The sequence below is a fragment of the Vitis vinifera genome, chromosome 5, assembly GCF_030704535.1.
Source record: "Vitis vinifera cultivar Pinot Noir 40024 chromosome 5, ASM3070453v1".
Lineage (NCBI taxonomy): Eukaryota > Viridiplantae > Streptophyta > Magnoliopsida > Vitales > Vitaceae > Vitis > Vitis vinifera.
This window is the reverse complement of record NC_081809.1, coordinates 5,320,947-5,345,075: the sequence shown is the minus strand read 5'-3', so window position 1 is coordinate 5,345,075 and position 24,129 is coordinate 5,320,947. Positions and strand designations below refer to the sequence as shown.

The following is a 24,129-nucleotide window of genomic DNA, read 5'->3' as shown; positions in this document are numbered from 1 at the left end:
CGATTTTTTGATAATTTAGTATAAAAATAGATTGTAATATTTTAAATAATAATTAAAAATATAAAATATATTTTCAAAAATTATATTCTATATAAATTTATAATAATTTCATAATTTAAATAATCAAGAAAGGGCCACAGAATGGTTACAAACATGTGCTTGATGACCGTCCTTGTGTACCAGCGGGTCTAAAAAAAAATGGCTTTCACGAAAACGCCAACTTTAGGTTTTGACTTCACCGTATTTTCTTTGCTTGGCACGGATGAATTAAAATACTTTACAGCTAATCTTCCGCTAGCAAACATCCACGGCCATCCAGTGTGAAGTGATTCAGTAATAGCCTAATAGGTCACCCTCTCATGGTCATTTATAGGTGGTTGGGGAGGTTACAATGCATGACTACTGCCTGCCTGATTTGTTCCGTATGACACCCACTACCATCTGCCTGCTGAAAGCTTCCAGGCCCCATGACAAGCCTAACTGTTGGGTGCATTCAATTCTGCCCAATTTCACGGCTGCAAATCAGAGAATTTTGCACGATATCCTCAACTCCAATGCATGAATATAGGTACGAGCGTAACCTCCCGGTGCAAATCCTGGACACATTTAAAACTAAAAATGTGGTCATTTTTGCAGCTTGGCATTGCGGTCCCTTTTCCGATTTCTACAACTTGGCATGGACCGCCAATTCATGGCTAGAGACGAGCACCACCACGACGACCGCCACCTACCCACCCACCAAAAAGAAAACACCATCGAGACATGTTAGGCTTTCAGCTATTGATGATCAAATCAAAATTATTGAGGTTGAAGTGCGTGTTCCGTGCTAATCGACGTGATATCTTTAATCATAGAGGACGAGACTTGAAGCCTTGAACCCACCAATTCCAATTATAACACACATGAATGAACTTATCATTATATGTCACAGAAAGCATGCAATCTAAAGGCATCAAGCTCTGTTTTTGGACAACCGAGGGCGGTGGTGCAATCCAGCTTTACACACTCCTGTGTCAACTATTATGGGCGGGATGATGCTTTTTTCAATATACATTTCGTCCACAAGAGCTTTATCCTATGGATATTTCTTTTTTATTATATGTTTGGCCTACGATATGTGTGGCTGCAGCTTGATGAGGAAGAACAAATTGGGAGATCCTCAATACCTGGAAAATGGACGACTTAGCCTAACTCTATTGCATTAAAATAAAAAAAAAATAAAAAAAATCACTTCCAACTTAAAATAAGTATATAAATCAGATGGACTGATCTGATTTAATGATCTTTGTTTGTTTGCTATGTTTGCTCGAACAGATCATACTAAACAAACAAGATATAACCTCTGAAAGAAAGGAAAACTATACAACGAAGATGGCAGCGGAATCGAGGTGTCACATGACATGTGTCATGCCCGCATTGTCTCAAGGTTAATCCTGACAGCAAACCTAGGAAAATTCAAAATGCAGACCAACACAGCAGGATAAATATTTTACTGGGAAAAAACATAGCCAAGAGAGTCTCCAGTGGGGGAATATTAAACTATCAATGCAATATTTTTGTTTCTTGGATTAGGACAAGAGGCTTTGGAGACTGCGGGACGGATCAGGAAGAAGTAGCGGTCCGCAACAAAACCTTCAAACAATACACTAAAATATTTGTTTTCGACATTAGATAGAGGTTTTTTTTTTCATTAGCATGCCTAGACAAAATGTGACTCGAAAGGTCGAATTGGGGATCTTGGTGGGATTATGCTCAGCATATTACATTTGAACATCAAACTTACCGATCTATTTTTGTTTTTTTTTTTTTTTTTGGTCTCTTTCTTTTTAAATATTCCAAAATGGATCACTTTCCTCTTTTTGTATGCATGCTGCTATGCATAAAATTACCTCCTAGCTAAGGCTTTGACCATCCCTTCTCATCTTAGACTTATTTTCAGAGTATATTGTGACATCCAGAATGCCAAGCACCCTTATTCACTTTGCCCTTATTTACTTTTTTTGGGGCTAGCTAACCATAGAAAGGAGAGCCCATCGAGGAATGAACATCTGAACCGACCCTATGGGAAGAGTAGTGCTACCAAGCAAAGACGATGAGGAATGGGTATTTGAACCGGCCCTATAGGAAGAATAGTGTGACATTTCACATTGGATAGGAGAGAAAATTTTTAATACTATGTAAGTATGAATTCCTTGTAACCTTATAGACGTGTTTTAAAGCCGTGAGGACCCCTTTGGGTTCAAAGCAGACAATATCTACACGATTGGGAGTGAGTCGTTACAAATGGTATCAGAGTAGATCCTCGACCTCGGTGTGGGGTTTGTTTGGCCCCATAAAACTGTTTGTTTGTTTAACTTCACAATCTTGTGGAACATAACAAAAACGTTGTGTCTGCATGGGAGGTGTTTGTGACATTTCACATCGGATAGGAGGGAAAATTCTTGATGAGTATGAACTTCTCGTAAACTTGTAAACATGTTTTAAAGTCGTGAGGGCCCTTTGGGTCCAAAGCAAACAATATTTACACAGTTGTGAACAGGTCGTTATGAATGGTATTAGAATTGACCCCCGATTTCGGTGTGGGGTTTGTTTGGCCCCATAAAGGTGTTTGTCTGTTTGGTTTTACAATCCCGTGGGACACAACGAGAACGTTGTGTTTGCATGGGGGGTGTTTGTGACATTCCACATTGGATAGGGGGGAAAGTTCTTAATGTTATATAAGTATGAATTCCTCGTAACCTTGTAAAGACGTTTTAAAGTCGTGAGAGCCTCTTTAAATCCAAAACATACAATATTTATATAGTTGAGAACGAACCGTTACAAATAATGCTACTAAGCGAAGATAAAGGGTAAGTTTGGATTGTAACTTTAAATATTACTTTCTTTAAAATTTTAGTTCCTCTTTTATATACAACATTTTCTTTTTATCTTCATTCTCATCCTATTTTCATCCATGTTACCATATACAAAATGCTAATCAATGAGCAAGTTAATACATTAGTTATCAATAAGCTAAATAAGAAACCCGTCTATAAAAAATCAGCCTAATGTAACAAAAATAAAATAAAATAAATAAATAATACATTCTCTATATAGAAAAATCAATGGACTGGTTCAACAAGTATATATTCAATAGAAGAGGTTTGAATTTGAGACCATGTTTAAAAGACTAAAGCGAAAGGAACAAGAAAATGAAAGGCTCTTACTATATGAAATAGACAATTAAAGTCATCTCCTGCATTTTGACCGAGTGCTCTTTAAGATATTATTTATTTGGCGTCCTTTTCAGCGCATTTCAATTTCAAGTAATTATATTGATTTTAAGTTATTACACAAGAAAAAAGTGGTCAAATGGTAGCATAGAACATATGAAACTTATAGGGCCCAATTGCCGTAAGGAAACCCAGCACCATGTATAGGCCCAAGAAGATCTAGATCTATTATCTTCGAATGAGATTTCGCTAAATTTCTCAACATAATGTCACGGATTTAGGTGTTTTCTAACCTCTCATATGGGGAAAGTGTGACAATTAATCTCCCATTATGATGGACAAAGACAAGCAATGCAAACATAGATCCAAACCTAAATCCAGGCTTGCCGCGCAGCTAATAAAGAATCTTGAAGTTAGGATTGATTGGAGAATTATTTTTGGGTTGAGATTGAGCTGAAAATGTCAGCTGCAGCAACTTATGGATATTTTTCTGTCACCCCTAATCTTAGCTATTGGCTGACCCACCGCACATGCTTCAGCGGGCAATTTAACTGTAAGTCAGTCAACCTAACACGTAAATACATTACGCTTAAATTGCGGCCTAAAAACAAGTTAGATACCGTCTCGGAAAATATACACCATGAAGTAAGCAGACCGCATTCGTCATGGTGAACCGGCGGCGGCTCTCAGTGCAAAAGCATTTGTGTGCCCATAGTTATGCTACTAAAATGAAATAGCCTTAGAAATGGGTCAGTCTAGCATAAAGATACCGCAAAAAGGAGGTTAGTTCACCACCAAACATTTCGATAAGAGGTTCCCCATGGTGCACTACCTCTAAGTTAAGTCAAACATATGATTTGACTATTAGAGAAACCATCCTAACAAACTGAATTGTCACTTTGACACTTAGTTACAAAGCCTGCAAATAACCCGTGATCATGTGCAATTTCATACTTCACATGTATCGCAACCATATAATGTTGGGATTGAGACCTATGGACCCACCATGGTTGGCGCTTAGCACTTCCGAAGGGAAGATCAGTGGCTCGGGACCGTGGCCCCTCAATCACACTAATTACTTTTTTGTCAATTTAAAGGGGGCGTCCCTAACCCAAATGGTACCAAGATTGACATTTAGGTAGATCTTAAGGGTTTGGTCCTATGTTCAATTCCTGAGGAAGCCCTCTTTAAAGGGACAAATAAACAATTGGTGTGATTAAGGGACCATGGTTCTAGGCCTCTGGCCTTCCCTTCGGAAGTGCTAAGCTCAACCATGGTGGGTTCATAAGGTTTAATCCCAACAAAAAACTCAGATGGTATCAGGATTGAACATAAATGGACCTTTAAGATTTGGTCGTAAGTTCGATTCTTAAGGATGCCCCCTTTAAAGGGACAAATAAACAATTGTTGTGATTGAGGAGCTACGGTTCTAGGTCTCTAGCATTCCCTTCGGCCATTCTAATTGTTCCCCTTTACTAATAAGGCTTAATGGTTAAGGGGTAAAACTTAGTTGCATTACTACTTGTAAAACTGTGGACCCCGCATTTCGGCTCATGCGTTTCCCACTCGATGGGCGAGCTCGATTTTGATTTGAAAATGATTTGATTTTTATTGATTAAGAAAATGACTTGGAGTCGCCACTTATTTTTGTTTTATTTTTTAAAAGGGTAAACAAAATAAGAAAGAAAAACCCTAAATGTGACTCCTTACTTTGGAAAAGGTGGTCTGTGAAAAATCGGATCGGGTTCGGGGGTCAGGTTACTTATCAGGAAGGTACGGTAAAAACCGTAGCACCCTTCTAAGTCCCTAAAAACGGGTCTCTACTAATAAAATGAAGCAATCATGGCAGTGGACGAGTAGATCAATGAGTACCCAGAATAAATCATGCACACGTGAGAATCAAAATATGCTTGGATAATTACTAGAGTGAAAGTAGGTGCGTACCTGGGCGACGAGCCACCATGCGCTATCAAGAGAGAGGTTAGTGCACAATTAAGAAATAATAGCATGCATGTCGGAGAGCAAGATAAATAAATCATGTATGATAACCAAGTCAATCAATCAAATCAATCGATAGATCATAAGATCATATATGTGAGGCCCCCACCAAAGCCTAATTAATCTTGCATGAATTAATATCACAAATTCCATTATTTAGGAATTATGAAGATTCATCATTCTTGCTTGTATAAAAAATAAAAGAAATATAACATTATTTAAAAATCGGAGTGAAATTAAAATTGTTCGAGAGAAAATTAGATTTTTGATTATTTGGAAATTGAAGTCTCGAAAATTATTTGAAGACGGGAACCTTGAGAATTAAATTTAATAATTGGAATTTTGGATATTAAATTTGAAAGAAATTAGAATTTTGAAAATCGGAAATTAAGTTCAAAAATTGGAATTTTGGGAATTAAAAATTAAGTTCAAAAATTGAAATTTTGAGAAAAAATGTTTAAGAATGGAATTTTAAGATAAATAAGTAAATAGAATAATAATAATCATAACAAAAAATAGTAATGATTAAATAAATGAATGTGAATATTAAAATTTTGGAAATTGAAAATTAAATTTGAAAGTTGAAAAATTAGAATTTTAGAAATTGAGAATCGAATTTGGAAATCAGAATTTGTTTGAAAGATTTATTTTAAGATGACATTTTAGAAATTAAATTTGGATATTAGAATTTTTGAAAAATTAATTTGAAGATTGAAGTGATTAAAAAAACTGAAATTTTGAAAGTTGTTTTGAGAATTCAATTTGTGAAAACGTGTTCGCCAAAAAGCAAAAGAAAGAAAAATGGACATAAATATTCAAGCCCACCAAAAAGTCTTCTGCCATGTTATGATTTCCATGCCAGAAAGGAATAATAAAAAAATATATATAAATGGCTTTGAGAGCTTTACTCAAAGTAAAAAAAATAGGCACGAACCCAAATGCCTTGCTAGAAAAAACAATTTGAATTAAAAACTTTTAAAAAGCATCCCACTGTCTTATAATCCCCCAGCCGCCCAATTCTTTTCTCTCTCTACAAAAAAACAACGAATTCCTCATCCCCACAGTGAGCATGAAGATCGAAGACTGTACCTAAGAGAGAAAAAGAGATGTGAAGTTTACAAAAAAAATCTTACCTGAAAGGCTCCTCCCAAGCACAGCCTTTTTTTCGTCTCCCTCAGACTGTCTCTATCTCCCTTTTCTTTGTTTTTCTCCTCTCCAGATATCACCCTCTCCCCTTTCAGCTTTGGTTTTTTTCTTTCTAAAAATCCGGACCTCCACTCTCTTCCTCTGAAAAAATCCCTTCTTTTCCAAAACCTCAAATCCTTGAACGCCAGCCTCAAAACGCCCTCAAAATAATCTTCCCCTCTTTCCTTTTCTCTTTTTCCAGATTTCTTCCCCCTCAAATCTCCCAACTGCTGCCCGTCTCCAAAAACCCTTTCCCCTTGAGGATACAAATGACTATCGAGAACAGAGTATAAACGAGAAGGGAGCAAGCATAAAAAGGAAAAATAAAACAAAGCATCCAATGAACGGGTGGGAAGAATGAGATGAAAACGAGATCCAAGAATGTGACTCAGACGCAAATAGGAAAGCTATGAGGAATTAAATCACTCTCAATCAAGTAGCATATGAAGAAAAAAACATCGTTCATTCATATCACAATCACCATAATACTAGTGAAATCAACCACAATAAATATGTAGTCTAGTACGCGCACCTGAAAAAAAAACTTCCCTTCCAAAGAGACTTCTGTATCCAGATTCTCTACTTCTTCTTCCCCCTCTGTAACCTCCTTTTCCCTAGATCACCCTCTCTCTCTGTTCCTCCTTTTCTTTTTAGCCGTCGTCTGCCCTCCGCTCTCTCGCCTAATGAAAAAAAAAAAAAAAATGTTTCCCCCCCAAAACCCCCTCAAATCCCACGACTTCCGCCCATCCGTCCTCTCCCTCACTTCCCATCTCACCCACTCTCACCCACTCCCTTAAAAAAAATATTTTTCCTGGGCTTCAATTAATTCTGCTGATGGTCATCCTTTGCAACTCTATAGTATTTTTCCACATGCTGACGTTGACCAATTAGCTAAGCAAAACCCTCACTGTGAGTAATAACTATTAGTTGAAAATTCTCCTGCCATTTTCTTGCCAACAATGGGGTCTACAAAAACATATCTAAGACACCAAACATCATTAATATCTTTCTAAATATTTTTTTCTTTTCTTTAATTTTTTTAAATAACAAATTATTTTCCTTAAAAGAGTTCTTTTTTATTTTCTTATTATTTCTTATTATTTCTTATTATTTTTTTAGAATCAAATTTAATCTTAAAATTTTTTGAAAACCAAATATAAACCCAAAACTTCAATTAAAAGTAAAAGTTATGTTTAATTCTTGAAAAATATCAAGAAAAAAATATTTAAAAATATTTTTAAAATTAAAATTTTTATTTTTTTCTTTTATTTTTCCTTACAATTTAGTCAATTAAATTAAAATTTTACCAATAAACATTATTCATTTCATTGACAAATCATTTTTTGGTTTAAATCAAAAAGCCTTCTAATATAAGATTAATTTGTTTGATGGGGGACAAAGATATAATAAAATTTTTGAGAACAATTGTTCAAAGAAAAATCTAGTATAATATTCTTCTTTTATCTTTTGCGTTCAAGTAAAGCTTGAAGGGTGGAATCTTTCATTCCGTACAAAAGCTACAATAATTGGGATTTTATAAATTTAAGAATAATATTATTAAAAAAATAGAAAAAGTTAAAAATATTGACTTTAATCATAAGATGGTATAGATTATTTTAATTAAAAAATAACTTTAATTGGTAAAACTAAAGCACTTGTGAATTTCTTAAAGTGTGATTATTTTAATATTCGTACTCTCACCTGATTGCATTGCAACTTCCGAAGAATATTCTACAAAGAACCGAAAGACAGTGGTCCGCTGGCCCAAAAAGATTGGTCACTACTCACCTTTAAGAGCCCTTCAAACGCCGCTCACTCTCTCAAGCTCTGCTCTGATCGCCGATCATGGATTGTCTCGTCAGCTCCGGAAATCGACCGAAGATCATGGTGACCAACGACGACGGGATCGACGCGCCGGGATTGCGAGCGCTGGTTCAGGTTCTTGTTTCCACCAATCTGTATGAGGTTCTTGTCTGCGCGCCTGATTCGTACGTTCTCTGCCATTTTCGTTTCCATCTGATTATCTGAATTCGTTGAATTTGAGAATAATCTTGGATTTGGAGAGGTTCCGTGTTGACATTGATTTGGAAAATTTGTCATTTATGGATGTTGAGTTGCGTTTGCGAGAACTGCCTTATACAAATAGTCCTCATGCTATTTCTTGCGTCTTGTTGCGTCTTTTTTCAGGGAGAAGTCGGCTGTTAGTCATAGTATTACTTGGATTCATGCTCTTGCTGTGAAGCGAGTAGAAATTGAGGGAGCAACAGCTTATGCAGTTTCTGGTTTGTTAAATTATTCACATTTTCCCCTGCTTTCTGGTTTGAGCAAGCGTTTTTCCTGGGCTTTATCCTAGTTGGATTCTCTTACATGGTTAGGACTTTTGGACAACTTTATTATATGAAAAATAGTTGCCTGTACATTGTATTTGCCTTTGGATGGAGGGATTCAATTTGCAACATAGCATTGCTATAGAAATGGAAAGATAATGCTGATGTTGATATCTGCAATGTAGCTTATGGTAAGACAGATACAAGGTTAGGGGGTCCTCTGATGCTCAAATCATATGTACAATGCATTTTTTTTTTTTTTGTACTCTTGTTTTTGTCTATGTGATCTCGAAACTAAATTTGGTGTATTTTCCATATTATGCATAACTTTTGGTAGTTAATCCAGTGGGAACAATCTCACTATGGAGCCAATCGTCATTCTTCTAGATGCTTGTAGAAAGCAATATTTTCTGGAGGGGTTCTTCTATTCTTGAAAAAAGAGATTCGGTCTTTTTTTTTCCCAATCATCCTCAGATAATTAGCACAAAGCAGTTGGAATTGGGGAAGTTTCAGAGAAAAGCTATTAAAGGAAGGATAAGGAATGGAAAAGATACTATTTTTGAACTATTGGATCTATCGAAATGACCACATATGTCTATAGCATTTACACTAATAATAGAGCTTATTTAAAACTTAAACTTAATTTGGTGCATCATTTTTCAGTCAAGCTTGCCTTGCTTAAGATTTATTGTATACTCAAATTCTTAGGAAAAGAATATTGTTTGACCCATTCTATTATTGGATAAACCACCACTGAAAGATTTAAATCAAACTCCATTCTATTTTTTTTTTTGATAAATAAAACCAAATTAAAAAAAAAAAAAAAATCACAGGGACACACCAAAGTACACAGGAAGAAGTCAAACACACTTCTATTGTCTGAACCACAACTTCAAATTGCAATTATAATAGTCTGTTTTACTTCTACAAGTTACCCAATTAGTGCCAACAGAAGTCCAAGATCTAGAAATTGATCTTCTACCTTGTTGTGTGCTAGCCCAGTTAGTTCCATAAAACCTACAATCATTTATTGTTGGTAAGCAGAGACCTTACCTTAGAACACATTAACAAATTTTAAAAATTGATATTCCATTGGAGATGAGGAGACTTAATGGGCTTCATTGATTCTTGGTGACTTGTAATGACACTTCCCAGATCAAAGTTCTGGTACAAATCAGGAACTGAGGCATGCATATTTGTTCTTGAAATAACCATTTGGCTGATCAAAATTTGTTATCTCCAATCTTTCTGCTTCACAACCTCGTGTGTGTTACCTCTGTTTCATTCTAGTGGCACACAAAGTGAGTCTGAATTATCATCTTTCATTTGTGTGTTACCCTTGTGGGGATTATTCGCTCAAGAGAAAAGACCATTCTTAATCTTCTTAGGTTTACTAGTAATGCATGGTTTCAAATTGCATTAGCGAATTTACATGATTTTAATATTACGTATGTTGTCCAGGAACTCCAGCTGATTCTGCCTCTTTGGGAATCTCAACCACACTCTTTCCTTCAATTCCTGATCTGGTAGTGCTCTGTCCTTGTATACAATGTTACCAGCATGTCAATGGTTACATTGCGAGAGAGGATCACTTAAAACCTTAATAATACGTTTTTCTATTGTGCTTCCATCTTGCTCATTTCTCTATTCTGACTGCCTGTGTTACTAGTGTTTTCTGTTTTGTTACCCTTTGTTTAAGAAAAACAACTGTGCTTGACACGTTTTCTTGGATGCGAGTAAGTTTTGTGGCAGCTCGGCACAACAGATCTGCAACTCAATTTGTTTGTGTTAATTTAATTTTTTTTCTTTGAGGTCTCTTTGTTCAACAATCATCCATGGAAAACATCTTCGAATGCCAGTCTTAAAATTCCAATATCATCAACGATATTGTAGGCCTAGAAATAGACCTTGACAAGTTTTTCATATCCTGAACTTAATATCAAAATAAGCTTTGAAAATATTGACAAAATCACCATTTCAATTCAAAATATTATAAATGAAAATGCATGCATTACAACTATATGAGGTATATGGTGAAAAAGAATTGTTAGTAAGCATCCAACATATATACTACCATATAATTTACCCTTCTAAATATCACACCATGTTCAAATATGTCACATTTACATGTTTGAAGTGTAATACAACCAGATCAGTACACATAGAGTTCCTGCTATGTTGGGTATCTAAAACTTAATAATTGCTTCTTGACATAGAGAAAGACTGAAAAGAGATATTGACTAAGAGGACATGCTAAAGTCCACAGGAGTGGGAAAGAGAGATCTCAACCTTCTTAAGGAGATTTAAGATCATGCATGTAACTGTGTCACAAAAGTTTGGGCCTGGTTACATGCAACAGTGGCACATAAAGTTATTGTACATTTTTTCTTGTTGCTAATGTGTTTCTCTTGTCTGGTCACAGGTAATCAGTGGCATAAACATGGGTAGCAACTGTGGCTATCACATGTTAGTATCATTCTCCTGGTGTTACCATCTCTTTGATTAGTTTTCTTGTTATTGCTTCATTCTCTGAACTGTATTACCTGCTCCTTATTTCCTTTTTTATTTTTTATTTTTTGGGGATAAATGGACATTTTATTATAAACGGAAGGATAAGGTGAGGGGATGGAAAGACCCCTCCACAAAAAAGAGCAAAAGAAACAAAAAATCTAACTGAACTCTCCCTTGTGATTCCCTTGGAACAAGGAGTGATCCAACTCCCAGTCGAGGAAACCTAATGAAAGCCTCATGATTAATGGGGAATTCTACACACATCTTATTCTATACCATCCATTGGGTTATCATCTTGGTTCCCAGCAGAGTTCTCACTTATATTGTTTGAACTCCCTGAAGGTTCTGCTGAAAAGTATGGATTGGTATCTTTAAATGCTGTGAAGAAACAAATAGAAGGAGACATCTTTCAGATTCTGTTGTAGCCACTGTAGTTGCCGAATTAGTTATTGTTCTGGCTATTGTCTCCTTAGTTTATTCTATTTCATATGTTGCGCAAACTACTGAACACCCAATCTGTGCTTGTGACACTAATCTTTGATCCATAATGGGATTGCAGTGTTTACTCTGGGACAGTAGCTGGTGCTCGAGAAGCCTTCCTTAATGGCATACCTTCTGTCTCTGTATCATACAATTGGTATATGGATATGACTCTAATCTAATATTGAACTCAATACATTATTTATGATGATCAAGCTTGAGTTTCTGCTTAAATTTTATGCACTTAGTCCATAAATATATACTTATAAATGTATGTGTTTTCATTTGTGCATACTGTTATTATTATTTGTTGTCTTATATTTTTATCTTTTCTTACCTTGTTACATCAATAGAAGAACCGTTGGTGTCGTTGTGTTTGAGGGAAGGATTTTTCTTTGTATTTAAATATTTTATGGTAATAAAATGCTTGTCACCTATAAAAAAAATGGTAATAAATTGTTTGTTTCTCATTAAGAAAAAAAGTTACTGGAGGGCCATTGATATGCTCTTCAATGTCAATTTGGTTGTCTTTCAGGGTTGCAGGTAAGAGTAACGTTCACGACTTCAAACTGGCTGCGGAGGCTTGCTTGCCCATGATAAGTGCAGTACTGTCTGAGATCAAGAATCAAAGATATCCTGAAAGATGTTTTTTGAATATAGACCTTCCTACAGATGTTGTAAACCATAAGGTGAATTTCAAGCTTGCTTGTATGTCCCTGTTTTTGATATAGCCATGTCTTCAGCATTCTTTCTCTTGGTTTCTTGATTGGTTAACTAGTAAAAAGGGGGATCACTGCTGGGAAGAATTTTTGGAAATTAGATTAGCTTCAACATACTTTCTTCATTGGTGTAAACACAGAGTCAGCAAAATTCAACTAGCAACCTATTTATTGTGTTGTATCTTTGCAGAAATTCACTTTAAACACCCTAATTATCTTTCTCCAAGTTGCCAACCCCCTTTCTCTCTCTTTAACCATTATGTTATGCCAAAAGAGGAAGAAAGTGATGGACTGGAATCCCTTTTGGACTCCAATTTCTGTGCTTTTGATTTCTTAGGGACTCTTTTAGGTGTCTGATTAGATTTGGTTTGTGTTGGGAATCACAATTTAGTGGTGGCTTTCATCTTAACTTTATGCGATTTTTATCTTTCCCTCATAGAATGGTTTTGATCATTTAAGCACACAGTACTTCAAGGTGCCATCTTTCTCTCCATTCTATTGTGCTGAAGAAAGCAATGGAATGGAACCCTTTTCGGACTTTCCAATTTCCTGTGTTTTTAACTTCTTAGGAAATCTTTTAGGTGTCTAATTAGATTTGGTTTGTTTTGGGAATCAAAATTTAACTAGCACTATATTTGTCATTTATCTTTCAATGTTGTTTATGCTGAGGGGAGCTTATTGACTTAGATGTGGCTTTCATCTCAACTTTTATGGTGTTTTTGGATATTATGAGGTTGTTTCCCTCATAAAAGGGTTTCGGTCATTTAGGCTGACAGTACTTTTAAGTTGATATCATCTCTCTTTCTCTCCTATGGGTATTTGGGATTACAACTGTGTGTCATCCACACCAGGCATGGGCTGTCTTTGCGATGAAACAAGCTGTTGTCCTGCCTTGAGCAGACAAGCCCTTAATACCAAGTAAGGTTGTGTATTTGGATGTCACTAAATTCCATGTGAACATTTATTTATTTCTTTTCATAGCTGGATTCTTCTCCTGCTAGGATTTTGAAGATTGAAAGTGCTAATATTGAAGCATAAAATTGTATAATTCTTCATCTGTTTCCATGAAAAATAGTCAGGATTCACTTCTCCCTTCTTGCCCAACTGCTTTTCTCCATTCCTATGTTGGATTTGAGGAGTTTCTTGGTCATAGAATGGCATTATTGAAGAACTTCTTTTTAGTGGTTCATCACTCCTCCTAATTCTGTATTAGTTGAATATCTTTTCTTGAATCTTGTTATGTTGTGTAGTAACTTTTGCTAAAAGGTTTCTTCCTATTTATATTTTTCTAGAGAGGTGATGTTGGACCAAAAATATTGTTTCTAGTCATAGAAATAACTTGTGTTTTCTTTCGCTTATTTCTTGCTAGTCTACATCTTGTTCATATAAGTTTGTGGGTGGCATGCTGAGAAGAGTTGCGTCAAAAAATGTGATTCTTTTATGCACTTCCTTTCTTAATGGTTTGGCAAACTTTTAAACCAAATAGTATTCCACCATTACTTATCATCTTTTTATTCAGGGCCTTTTTCTTGATTTCAGCTATTGATTTTTAACTTTCTTTCTGATAATCATTTGAAAATAATTGAACTATTAGTTAATGACCCTTGTCTTTTATTCTTGGTTTCTAGTGGAAGTATGTCCAGATCTCTTTTAGTTTTCCTTGGGATGATATCAGTCTGCAAGGAAGTACATACTTTGATCTGTTTGTTTGTGGAGGTTTCTTGCTGTGAAACCAAAATTAAATTGATGGCTTAACGTTTTATCTTATTTTTTGTGTGAAAATTTGTAGACTGCAGTAAGCTATACCCTTACGGAGACATGGACAATGCTATCATTATTATAAAAGACAGAAGCATATCAATGAGGTTGAAGGAGAAGAATCTCTTGCATTTTGTTTCTGATCTTCTAAAATTCTTTAGTAGAGGAAAATTTCCCCTAGTTTTCTTTTCTTTCTTTCTTTCTTCATAAATGAAGAGAGTTTTGAGTAAAAGGCCCACAGTTGTTGCTATCTGAAATTAGCTTACCATCTCCAATCAGTTTCTTATGATAACAGTATTTAGTGTTTGTCACTAGTAATATCATTCATTCTGAAAAGCGTATTAATTTTGAGGATGTGATTTAATGCTGTTATGGGGTGTTTCTTATGCCTCAAATAGGGGTATAAATTGACTAAGCAGGGAAAAAGTAGGGTCAAAATGGGATGGAGGCAAGTTACTTCCAACACACAAGGCAGAAGAGTATTATCAACAATGACAATGGACGCGAATCCAGAAGTTTGTACAGAAATGGATGCATCACCTAGATCAGGGGAGCATCTTTTATTCAAGAGAGAAGTGGGGTCTCTTTATTTATCTAGCTTCCTGTTTCTGTTCTAGCGACATTTGTTTCTCATTTTCCTGTACATAATTTTGTAATGTATAGATTTATTGCTTCTATTTTTCTAGGTAAGGGGAGCCCCAGTTCTTGAGGATGATACAGACTACCAATGTCTTCTGGAAGGATATGTGAGTGTTTTTTCTTTTCTTAATGATACTGATCTGAAAAGGGTTGTCTGTGGTTAACACTGTACTTATGATATCATTTCAGATAACTGTCACTCCACTGGGTGCCCTATCTCCTGCTGACATTGATTGCCAGGCCTACTTCAAAACGTTGGTGCCAGGAGTATTGGAATCCTCCTCTTCATCGGCCTTATAATGCTGTAGGTGCCCTCTTGTGCTTAAAAACCAACAGCTTTTGCTTATGTTTATAAGTTTCCTTTTAGTGGAGGTCTCATAGCTTCAATTTCCACATAGGGTGAGCTCTTACTATTACTTAAGCCTATTAAAAAAAAAAAAAAAAATCCATGTGTGTTGATCTCCATATGTTGACCCCAATAATTGACAAGATGTTGCTGTGATCTTCCATGTTTTTCTTCCTGATAATCAGTTCTCAAAATTGATATCATGTTTCTAGGTTTTATCATCTCTAGATGGATTCTAGTAAATATATTTCAGTGGCTAGTTTTTTTTTTCAAATATCGTTTACATATGAGTGTGTTGTTGATGCAATAGTTTAGTTGGTTCCATGTTAGAGAGGTGTTCATCATGTCAAATCACTTGCCAATGAGGAGTCCTGGTCATATAGATGGATCCTTATTTTCCTTAAGGAGGAGGTATTTAGCACTTAGGTTCTGTCTTGACAGATCTGAAAGGAGGGAAGTCTTAAGAAGACATGAAGAAAGTATATATATCTATTCAGAATGCAGAGCTCTCTGACTATATTTTGCAATGCTTCCATGAGTGGAGATGATTGACTTTTATTTAGATGAACTCTGTTTAAAAGGATGCCAAAGCTGAGAAAGATAGTTAGGTTGTGCATTCTTGAAGGACTGACTTATATTCCTGAACACAATTCTTGCAAATATGGCTTGTCTAACAGAATACCATATTGCTTATGGGTCTTTCTACATTAATGCGTATCAATTGGTTTGTCATATTTTCACTCATATCATTCTTGTATTATTTCTTTGGTTTTGTTCTCAATTTGTTCCTCTGCCATTGTCTTGAGAGAAAAGATTTGGGGAATCCTATAAATGAGCTTCTTACCTTGTAGGCTCTCTTTTGCACTCTTAGTTATTCCATGTTCTTCATCCGTACTGAAATCAAAAAACCTTTTGAAACTCTTCATCCTAAGGTTTAATGTATAACTGTTTATCTCATTTTTTGGAAATCTTGAGTGGGATGCCTCAGCATTACTTTTTGCAATATATGTGGAACAGTGGTTTCTTTTATGTATATTCTTTAACCTTATGTGATTATATGACATATCTTGGAATATTTCCAATGCAGAATATGAAATTGAAGGAAGTGTCATTTCTTAAATGGGTTTTTGATGGGCCATTATGGGGCTGCAGGCCCAAAGCCAACTGCAGGGTTTGTGGAAATTTTTGTTTCTTGGGTCAGTGGAACTTGCCTTTGTGAAGTCAGTGAGTCAATGAGGGCAGACTGGATGGTAGCATGATCCACACATTGGGCAATAGTCGTTGGGATACATTGGAACTTCCCTCCCTAACTAGGCTGAAGACTGGTCATGGGCAGTGCCCTTGGTCAGTTCTAGAAAGTAGCCTATCCTTAGTAGGTTTCCACTTTTACTGCTAAGCTAAAACTCCCACGCCATTCTAGGAGTATCAATCTTGAGATAGTCTAGTGTCTAGCATTAGGGGTTGCATTGCCTTCTTATGAAATACCTTTGCAGTTACCTGCGAGTTTTAAAGAGTTTTGGCTCAAAATGGCCCATTTATAAAAAAAAAAAAATATAAGATCTAATTTCATGAAACTTATATTCAAATTGACCTCTTTGGTACCATGTATAAGTCATGTATATATATATATATATATATATATATATATATTTCATAATTTTAGTTAAAACCTTAGTTGGCAACTGCGGCTTTAATTAAAAAATGAAGTCGCAGTTATCAATTGAGGCTTTAGTTTTTAAATTGAAGCTGCAGTTGCTAAGTGAGGTTTCATTTTTTAATTGAAGCCTCAATTGACAACTGAGGCTTCATTTTTGAACTAAAGCCTCAATTGCCAATTGAGGTTTCAGTTAATTTTTTTTTAATTTAAAATTTAATTAAAAACTCTTAACTTACAATTTATTATTTAAATTAAAAATATATACTTTAATAATAAATTATTTATATTTAAACTTAAGAATCTAGTATTACGTCAACAAATATAAATTAATAAATAGAAGATATTATAAATGAATATTTTATTTATTAATAAATTAATAATCTTAAAATAATAAATTTATATAACATATGAATAAGATATAAAATTGTATAATTTATTACTTTAATATATTTAATTTTTTGTTTTTTAAGATATTAATTTATTTGTATTATGACAAATTTATCTTTATTGAAATAATAATATACTCTTAAGTTGCCATATATAGATTTTTTGACAAAATTAGTTAATGAAATTAATTGGAAAAAGTCTACTACAAAATGTATTTTTTAGTAGTTTCATCAAAGTCACAAAAATACTAACTAAACATTTATATAGTGGGAAAAAAAAAACATATATAATCTCACATGCCTCCACAAGGAGAGAACCTATGTGTAATCGATACTCTCTTCCTTTTTTGTCGTTCCTCTCTAACTATAGCAGGTACTGCATGTGACACATGAAAAACATCTGTTTGTGATGGAGTTGGAGTTAGAAATAGAGGTGGTGGTGGAAGTAGCAATTTGGGTTGACGTAGGTCACACCTACCCCTCGGAATGGTTGGGGGTAAATCTAGTTGAGTAGATGTGTCAGTCTGCATAGGCATATGGACAAATATAGATGACTCTGGTGATGGTAGAACTGATGTCCTAAATTCAGATCCTAGTGGAGTAGCTAAGGAAACATCTAGGTGCAATGAAAGGGGATCAACATATGGGGTAGTAGGCACTAAAAGTGGATCTGAAGAGGTAGGTGGTTGTACTGATAGTTGGTCTGAATAGGTAGAGGGCTACATTAATGGTGGGTCTGAAGAGGTAGGGGGTTGTACTGATGTTAGGTCTAAAGAGGCAGGGGGTTGTATTGATATTGGGTCTGAAAAGGTAGGGGGTTGTGTTGATAGTGGGTCTGAAGAGGTAGGGGGTTGTGTTGATGATGGGTTTGAAGAGGTAGGGGCTGAACTGAAGGTAGGTCTCAAGAAATAAGGGGTTGTACTGATGGTGGGTCTGAAGAGGTAATGGGTTGTATTGATGGTAGGTTTGAAGAGATGGGTGACTGTACTAATCGTGGGGATAGAAAGGTAGGGGGCTATAATGATGCTGACATTAACGAGGTGATGGACTGATGACCAATTTATTATTAAAGTATGTATTTTTAATTTCAATAATAAATTATAATTTAATAGTTTTTAATTAAATTTTAAATTTTTTTGAAAAAAAATTGAAGTCTTAGTTGGAAATTGAGATTTTAGTTCAAAAATGAAGCCTCAATTGCCAATTAAGGTTTCAGTTAAAAAATGAACTTTCAATTGGTAATTGCGACTTCAGTTAAAAAATGAAATCTCAATTGCCAATTGAGGCTTTAAGTAAAATTATGAAAAAAATATATATATTTCTATGACATGACTCCTATGTGGCACCAAATAGGCCAATTTGAACATAAGTTTCATGCACTTATATTTTTTTTTTTGTATAAATTGGTCATTTTGACCCAAAACTCGAGTTTTAAAGCCTAAAGTGGTCATGGATAGGCATCTGACTGCAAGTGGGGACCCGGATCCACTTCCTTCTTTTTAGGCTATTAGGGAAAGTGTCCTTCAAAAGTCTTTGTCACCATAAGACTAGTCCAAAATGATTAAGCTAGTGTGATCCTTTTATTATTTGTATGATCTTTTCACTTTTGGTTTTTATTGTATTCTTTCCTTTTCCTTTTTCTTTTTCTTTTTTGGGGAAGGGGAGATTGTGTTTTTTTAGCTAAATTGTTGGATGAGATCTGTGGAGCTTAAAAAGAGTCTTCCATTTATTCAAGAATCAACTCTATGTTTTGCTATTCCGTATTTACTCTTCCAACCCTCTTTCCCTTTTCTCTTACATAGAACATTTTTAGGCTATGTTTAGTTCCTCCTTGCAATGCACTAATTCTGTGTCCCCTCCTTTGTCCTGGCATGCAAGATAAGAGAAACCTTTTTATTATGTGGTATGGTGGTAGCGATCTAACTTTATCTTAGTTCTTTTTTAATGGGACAAAAAATTATCTTGGAAACTGATTTGTGGAATTCCAACTATAAAAAAATGGAAAAAGAAAAAATCCTACATATCACTTGTTTGGTTCTTGTTGAACAGGTCTTATATGCAAATGAGGTTGATTATGGATGGATGCTCTATTTAATGTCATAGCTGGGATTGGCACCCTTTGTGATGAATTATATTTGAAAGGTCAAATATTAGGGCCTGGAAAACCTTTTATTCATTCTATGCCATTGAAATTCCTTGATTAGACTTGCAAGTAAAATTCTATGTATTTTTGCATCACTAGTGCTATCGCCATCTAATAGTCTCACACCTTTCTTGGCTGAAAATGTTGTCTTCAGGAGCTTTTGCATTTAAGGAGATCCAAAGGGCTTTTGAACTCGAGTATTGCTGAATCATTCTTCATATTTCTCATACAACATGATATCTCTATTCCCCCACCTTATGATGGCAAGGGTAATCATGTAGTTGAAACTCCTATTAATAAAATCTTGTGTTGAACACCTCATTCAATGTGGTGGGAAAATCTAATTTAATTTGGTTGTTAGACATCTATTCATCTATTTGAGAGAAAAATATGGTATACCATTCTCATTGATGATGATGATGGATATTGATATACAAATCATTTAAGTTTTAGTATAATTCAAACTCTATGTCCTACTCTAATTCAAATTAACATATAATAAATGGATAAATACTAATAATTAATGATAACATTAACTTTATCTGGTATGCCCCACAAGATGAAGCTCCAATCACATATTCCCATCTTGGTCTTAAGAGAAAGAAAATAAATTGTCTCCCTGTTTTTGTGGAGGGTGGTCTCCCTGTTTTTGTGGAGGACGATTTCCCTGTTTCTGTGGAGGGCGGTCTCCCTGGGTCTAGGGAGCAAGTGGGTTTGACTTGGTGGTTTAAAAATTAGGCAAAAGTAGTGGGATCTTCCTAAGCCAGATTTCCAAAAACTTTGAAGTTTTTGAGGAACTTGTAGAAAATAAGTTTGTTGAAGGAAAAGTAGGATTAAGAGTCTTATTTTGCATCAAACTAGATAGTGTTTTAGAAGCTAATGCAATAGATGATATAAGAGGCAAAGAAGAAGGTAGAGTATAAGGCAGATCTCAAGTAAAGTAGAGGGACATGAGCATGTTTGTTTTACCAAGATATGCAAGAAAGCAATCAAATCCTTGAGGAAGCTTTTAGAGAAAGAGAAAGATAGAGTTGAAGGTAATAAAAAAGTATATGTTAAATTAAGGGAACCAATACTGATAGGAAGCAAAGGAGAAAAAAATTATGGTAGGTTTGAATCAAGAAAATTTGGAGCTTCTAGTTATGAAGAGGTATTTCAGAAAAATATTGCATTAGAGACTGTAGGGAAAGAAGCATTGAAACCAGGATATTGCATTGGAGGTTATAGGGAATGAGGCATTGACAATACATAGATATAGAAGGTCACTACCATTTGCTGCGGTACGGGTAGGGAGAGGTGTGCAGGGCCTAAGCCTTGCACCCTAAATTAGCTCTCATTCATATGGTATACCATTCTCATTCATGATGATGGATAGTAATATACAAATACATTTAAGTTTTACTATAATTCAAACTTTATCTCCTATTTTAATTCATACTAATAATAAACTTTTACTCTAATTCAAATTCTATATTATATTCTAATTCAAATTAATATATAATAAATAGATAAATATTAATATTTAAATTAAGGATAACATTAACTTTCTCTTATAGTAACATGACTTTTTAAAGGACTTGACAGCATTTTTGTTGTAGTTTCTTGATACCAATACTTCCTGCATTTTCCCATCTACATTTCTTTCTCTCCTTATGAAACTAAATTATGCCATGTTATCCTAATTTTGTGGCTCGTTGCTAAACCAACCCTTCCACTGGTCCATGGCAGAGTGCCCTGGGAAACATGAAATCACTCTGCCATGCGGCCAAACCTTCTAGAGTAATAGCAGGTGACTTTTCTATTCATAACATTATTATTTCAATTTCTCAGAAATCTGTGTTTCACTAGGCTTTGGAAAATCTGTCTTAAAATTCTGCAAAATTTTATCATAAAACATCTGGAATGATGATAGTGACATCAAAACATTTGTAAATGTGAGTTGTACTAACATTTCACATACCTTAGGACACACTATAAGCTAACAAGAAAGTCAAAAATATGATTGGGAAGGTGGCTAAACACGTGACGATAATGCAGATGATATTGACTTTGCAGCTTTGAAAAATTGGAGGTTAATGAAATAGGATCATCATATGCGCCAAATAGAATGATACTTGGCATCCTTAGTCTAAAATTTTGCGTGCTCTGTTTTTCTTCATCCATCTTCTAAGTATATGGATTGAGTAAATTTATTGAAATATTCGAACTTTCACCTCTAGGTCACTTTTCTTTTGTAGATGTTTCTACAAACAGACTTTACTTCTCAGGGAGCAAAGTCTGGTTTTAATTGAAATGAAGAGGAAAGCGTTCTTCTAATTTTGTATGTTGTGTGGTTTGTTATTCCAATTTCTCTTCAGGCTTTATTTGTTTTATTCTTTTATTTTTGTTGTTTAATTTATTCATCCATTGATTTATTCTCTAAGTTTTACTTGTATGAGATACTCATGTCATAGTATACCGACATTGTGCTTCATATTTCTTTACTGCTTTCTAGAATAAAGTGTCATTATCATCATAATTAAGATTGCTTAAAAGTTCATAATCATTTGTACATACTCTAAAGACATGAAAATCATGTTGGTTGTCCCATCCATTCTGTAATTTTCTTAGGTCAGTTTCAATACCTCTCCTAAAGGATGTGAAAAGGTAGGAATCAAACTGCCATCTCAACTGCTGAAAATAGACAAAGCAACTGAACTTCTAAAAATGGACAAAGCAACTGAACTTCTAAAAATGGACAAAGCAACAAACTGAAGCCAAAATAAAGAGAAGGGGAATTACTCATCCCGAATTTTCTTTAAATAAAGTCATAGTTTACACAGACGCTTGAACCCAGATCCAACCTTCTATAAAGATTAGGAAACTCAAATTCTGAAACCTAGCTTGGATCACAAGAAAGTAAAGGAGGAGGACAAACCATTTCATAGTGTGTAGAACATTTAAATATCGTATGTACATGATCAGAATGGAAATCTCTCATTCCTGGGATGTCTCTGTGCATGAGAACCTTCATTGTTTTGATGGCGGAGAAGGTGAATGTGATTCCACCAGAATCGACCATAGTACATGCACATCTTCATATGGGCAGGACTTGACGTCCTCATATAGAATGTATATCCCTCTACCTGCAAAATTGAAGATGCAGTTGAGTATGAACATAGCGGAGAGTTAAAAGAAATACAGTAAGAAGATTAAGACTCTATTTGATAACTGTTTTCAAAAATAATTCTGAAAAACAGTTTTGATATTATATAAAAATACAATATTTTCTATTTTTAAGAATAGAAAATAGAAAATTATTTTTTGATTTTCAAATGCGATTTCTTGTTTTTTTGTTTTGAATAACAAAAAAGTGTGGTCGAAAACAGGTATCAAATAGAACCTAAAAATCTTAGAAAAAAAGAACCTAGGTGTAAGCTCCTCAGGCTTTTGCAGAGGGCAGTTTGAAATGAGATTGGAAATGCATGCATGAATGGGAAACTGGCATGTTATGAGGATTGAATTCATTAGAATCATGTCATGCACACAAGTAAAAGGGAAGAAGAAAGAAATGGATGAGAATTATATACTCCAATTCAATATCTATGGTTTGAAGTAAAGAGCGTGCAGTGAGGAGAAAGTATTGGAAATGGAGATAGGGGCAGTTGAGGACATACTCTTCCTCTGAGCTGAGTGCAGACGAAACCAGAGCTTCTTCAATGGAGAGAAGAGGGATTGGAGCCACCCCATTTGGAGAAGTGGGTGTGGCTCATGCTAGGAAGAGAATGGGGAGGAAATAGAGTGGAGGGCAAGAGAGAGAAGTAGTAGGTTTGCTTAGACAAGGGTGAAGTTTAGATCAGTGTTCCTGGTACGGTTTCAATTCCCTTGCAGGCCAATCATGCATATCACATTTCCTCTTGGTGCAATGTCTCTGTCACACCTTTTTCCCTTGTAGCACAAGGACCCAACCCACCAATCACCATTGCTTTTAACACTTCCTCAAGCTCTTCCACCCCCTTTTTCTCTCTGCCTCCCTTGTATCCTTATCCCTCAAGCCACATTTGTGTTTTTACTCTTGTTTCTATTGTGCTTTGAGGATAGGCACCCCATCTGTGGGGTTTCTTTCTGTTACCATTTTGGGCCACCTCTTCTGCTTCAAGTAAACAAACTTCTCATATGAGTCTACTGCAAGGATCCACCTCGTGTCCACTCGTCCCACTAGGGTGCCTCCATGTGTCAACATTTTGTCTGACCTAGCCTAATAATTTTAGGCCTCTTCCTCCACTCCAATCAGGACTCTCTCTTCCTTTAATAATGCAAAGAAAATAGATTTTGAGTATAGGTTTCTTCAAAGTCCCTATAATTGATTCTACTGGTAATGGTGGTCTGTCATCTGGATGGGGATGGTTCTCCCTCATCAGATATTCATTCCAATATTCTAAAATGGAATATAAATTAGATGATTAATTAGTTGAACTTTGATTCATACTTAATTAATATACAAATTAAGTAAAAGGTGAATAATTATAAGCAAAAAATTTCTCTTCCTTGTCAAACTATGGAATACAGCCCAACAAAATGAAAGGTGGGCCATACCGGCCCTAGTTGTAAGTTAATTTGCAACAGGCCCACTAGTAAGGCCCATTTGAATAAAAAACTTCATTTCTACAGTAGACTTAGTGCGTTTCTGTTGGCCCGTAAACAACAAGGTTGGGTCCTCATTATGGGCCTTATATGCTCTTACATCCAGCCCAATTATGTGGGCATGACCCAAACCAAAAGGCCATCA

The 24,129-nt window shown here is 35.2% G+C and overlaps 1 protein-coding gene and 1 long non-coding RNA gene across 3 annotated transcripts; one reads left to right on the top strand and one right to left on the bottom strand.

Annotated features, from left to right (window-relative positions):
- The first annotated feature begins 8,091 nt into the window (after nucleotides 1-8,091).
- Nucleotides 8,092-19,819, top strand: LOC100242666 (uncharacterized). 2 transcript variants are annotated; one of them, XM_002282257.5, is made up of 10 exons: nucleotides 8,092-8,383; nucleotides 8,583-8,677; nucleotides 10,184-10,248; nucleotides 11,145-11,188; nucleotides 11,793-11,870; nucleotides 12,249-12,402; nucleotides 14,589-14,765; nucleotides 14,877-14,936; nucleotides 15,019-15,133; nucleotides 19,516-19,819. In XM_002282257.5, exons 1-9 carry the CDS (start codon nucleotides 8,241-8,243, stop codon nucleotides 15,127-15,129), a joined length of 927 nt encoding a protein of 308 aa, XP_002282293.1. In that variant the 5' UTR covers nucleotides 8,092-8,240; the 3' UTR covers nucleotides 15,130-15,133; nucleotides 19,516-19,819. The 2 variants fall into 2 exon arrangements, with proteins under 2 accessions (XP_002282293.1, XP_019075720.1); XM_019220175.2 differs by lacking the exon at nucleotides 14,589-14,765.
- A 2,304-nt stretch (nucleotides 19,820-22,123) lies between these two features.
- Nucleotides 22,124-23,527, bottom strand: LOC109122678 (uncharacterized). Its single transcript, XR_002030139.2, has 2 exons — nucleotides 23,018-23,527; nucleotides 22,124-22,486 (listed from the first exon to the last, which is right to left on the bottom strand). It is a non-coding gene; the product is annotated as an uncharacterized LOC109122678 (long non-coding RNA).
- Between the last annotated feature and the right edge of the window lie 602 nt (nucleotides 23,528-24,129).

Bases quoted from the DNA above. Each gene is read 5' to 3' on its own strand.
- LOC100242666 (XM_002282257.5), top strand. From the start codon at position 8,241: ATGGATTGTCTCGTCAGCTCCGGAAATCGACCGAAGATCATGGTGACC. The intron at 11,871-12,248 runs GTATATGGATAT...GTTGTCTTTCAG, and splicing joins GTCTCTGTATCATACAATTG to GGTTGCAGGTAAGAGTAACG. The intron at 12,403-14,588 runs GTGAATTTCAAG...TGCCTCAAATAG, and splicing joins CAGATGTTGTAAACCATAAG to GGGTATAAATTGACTAAGCA.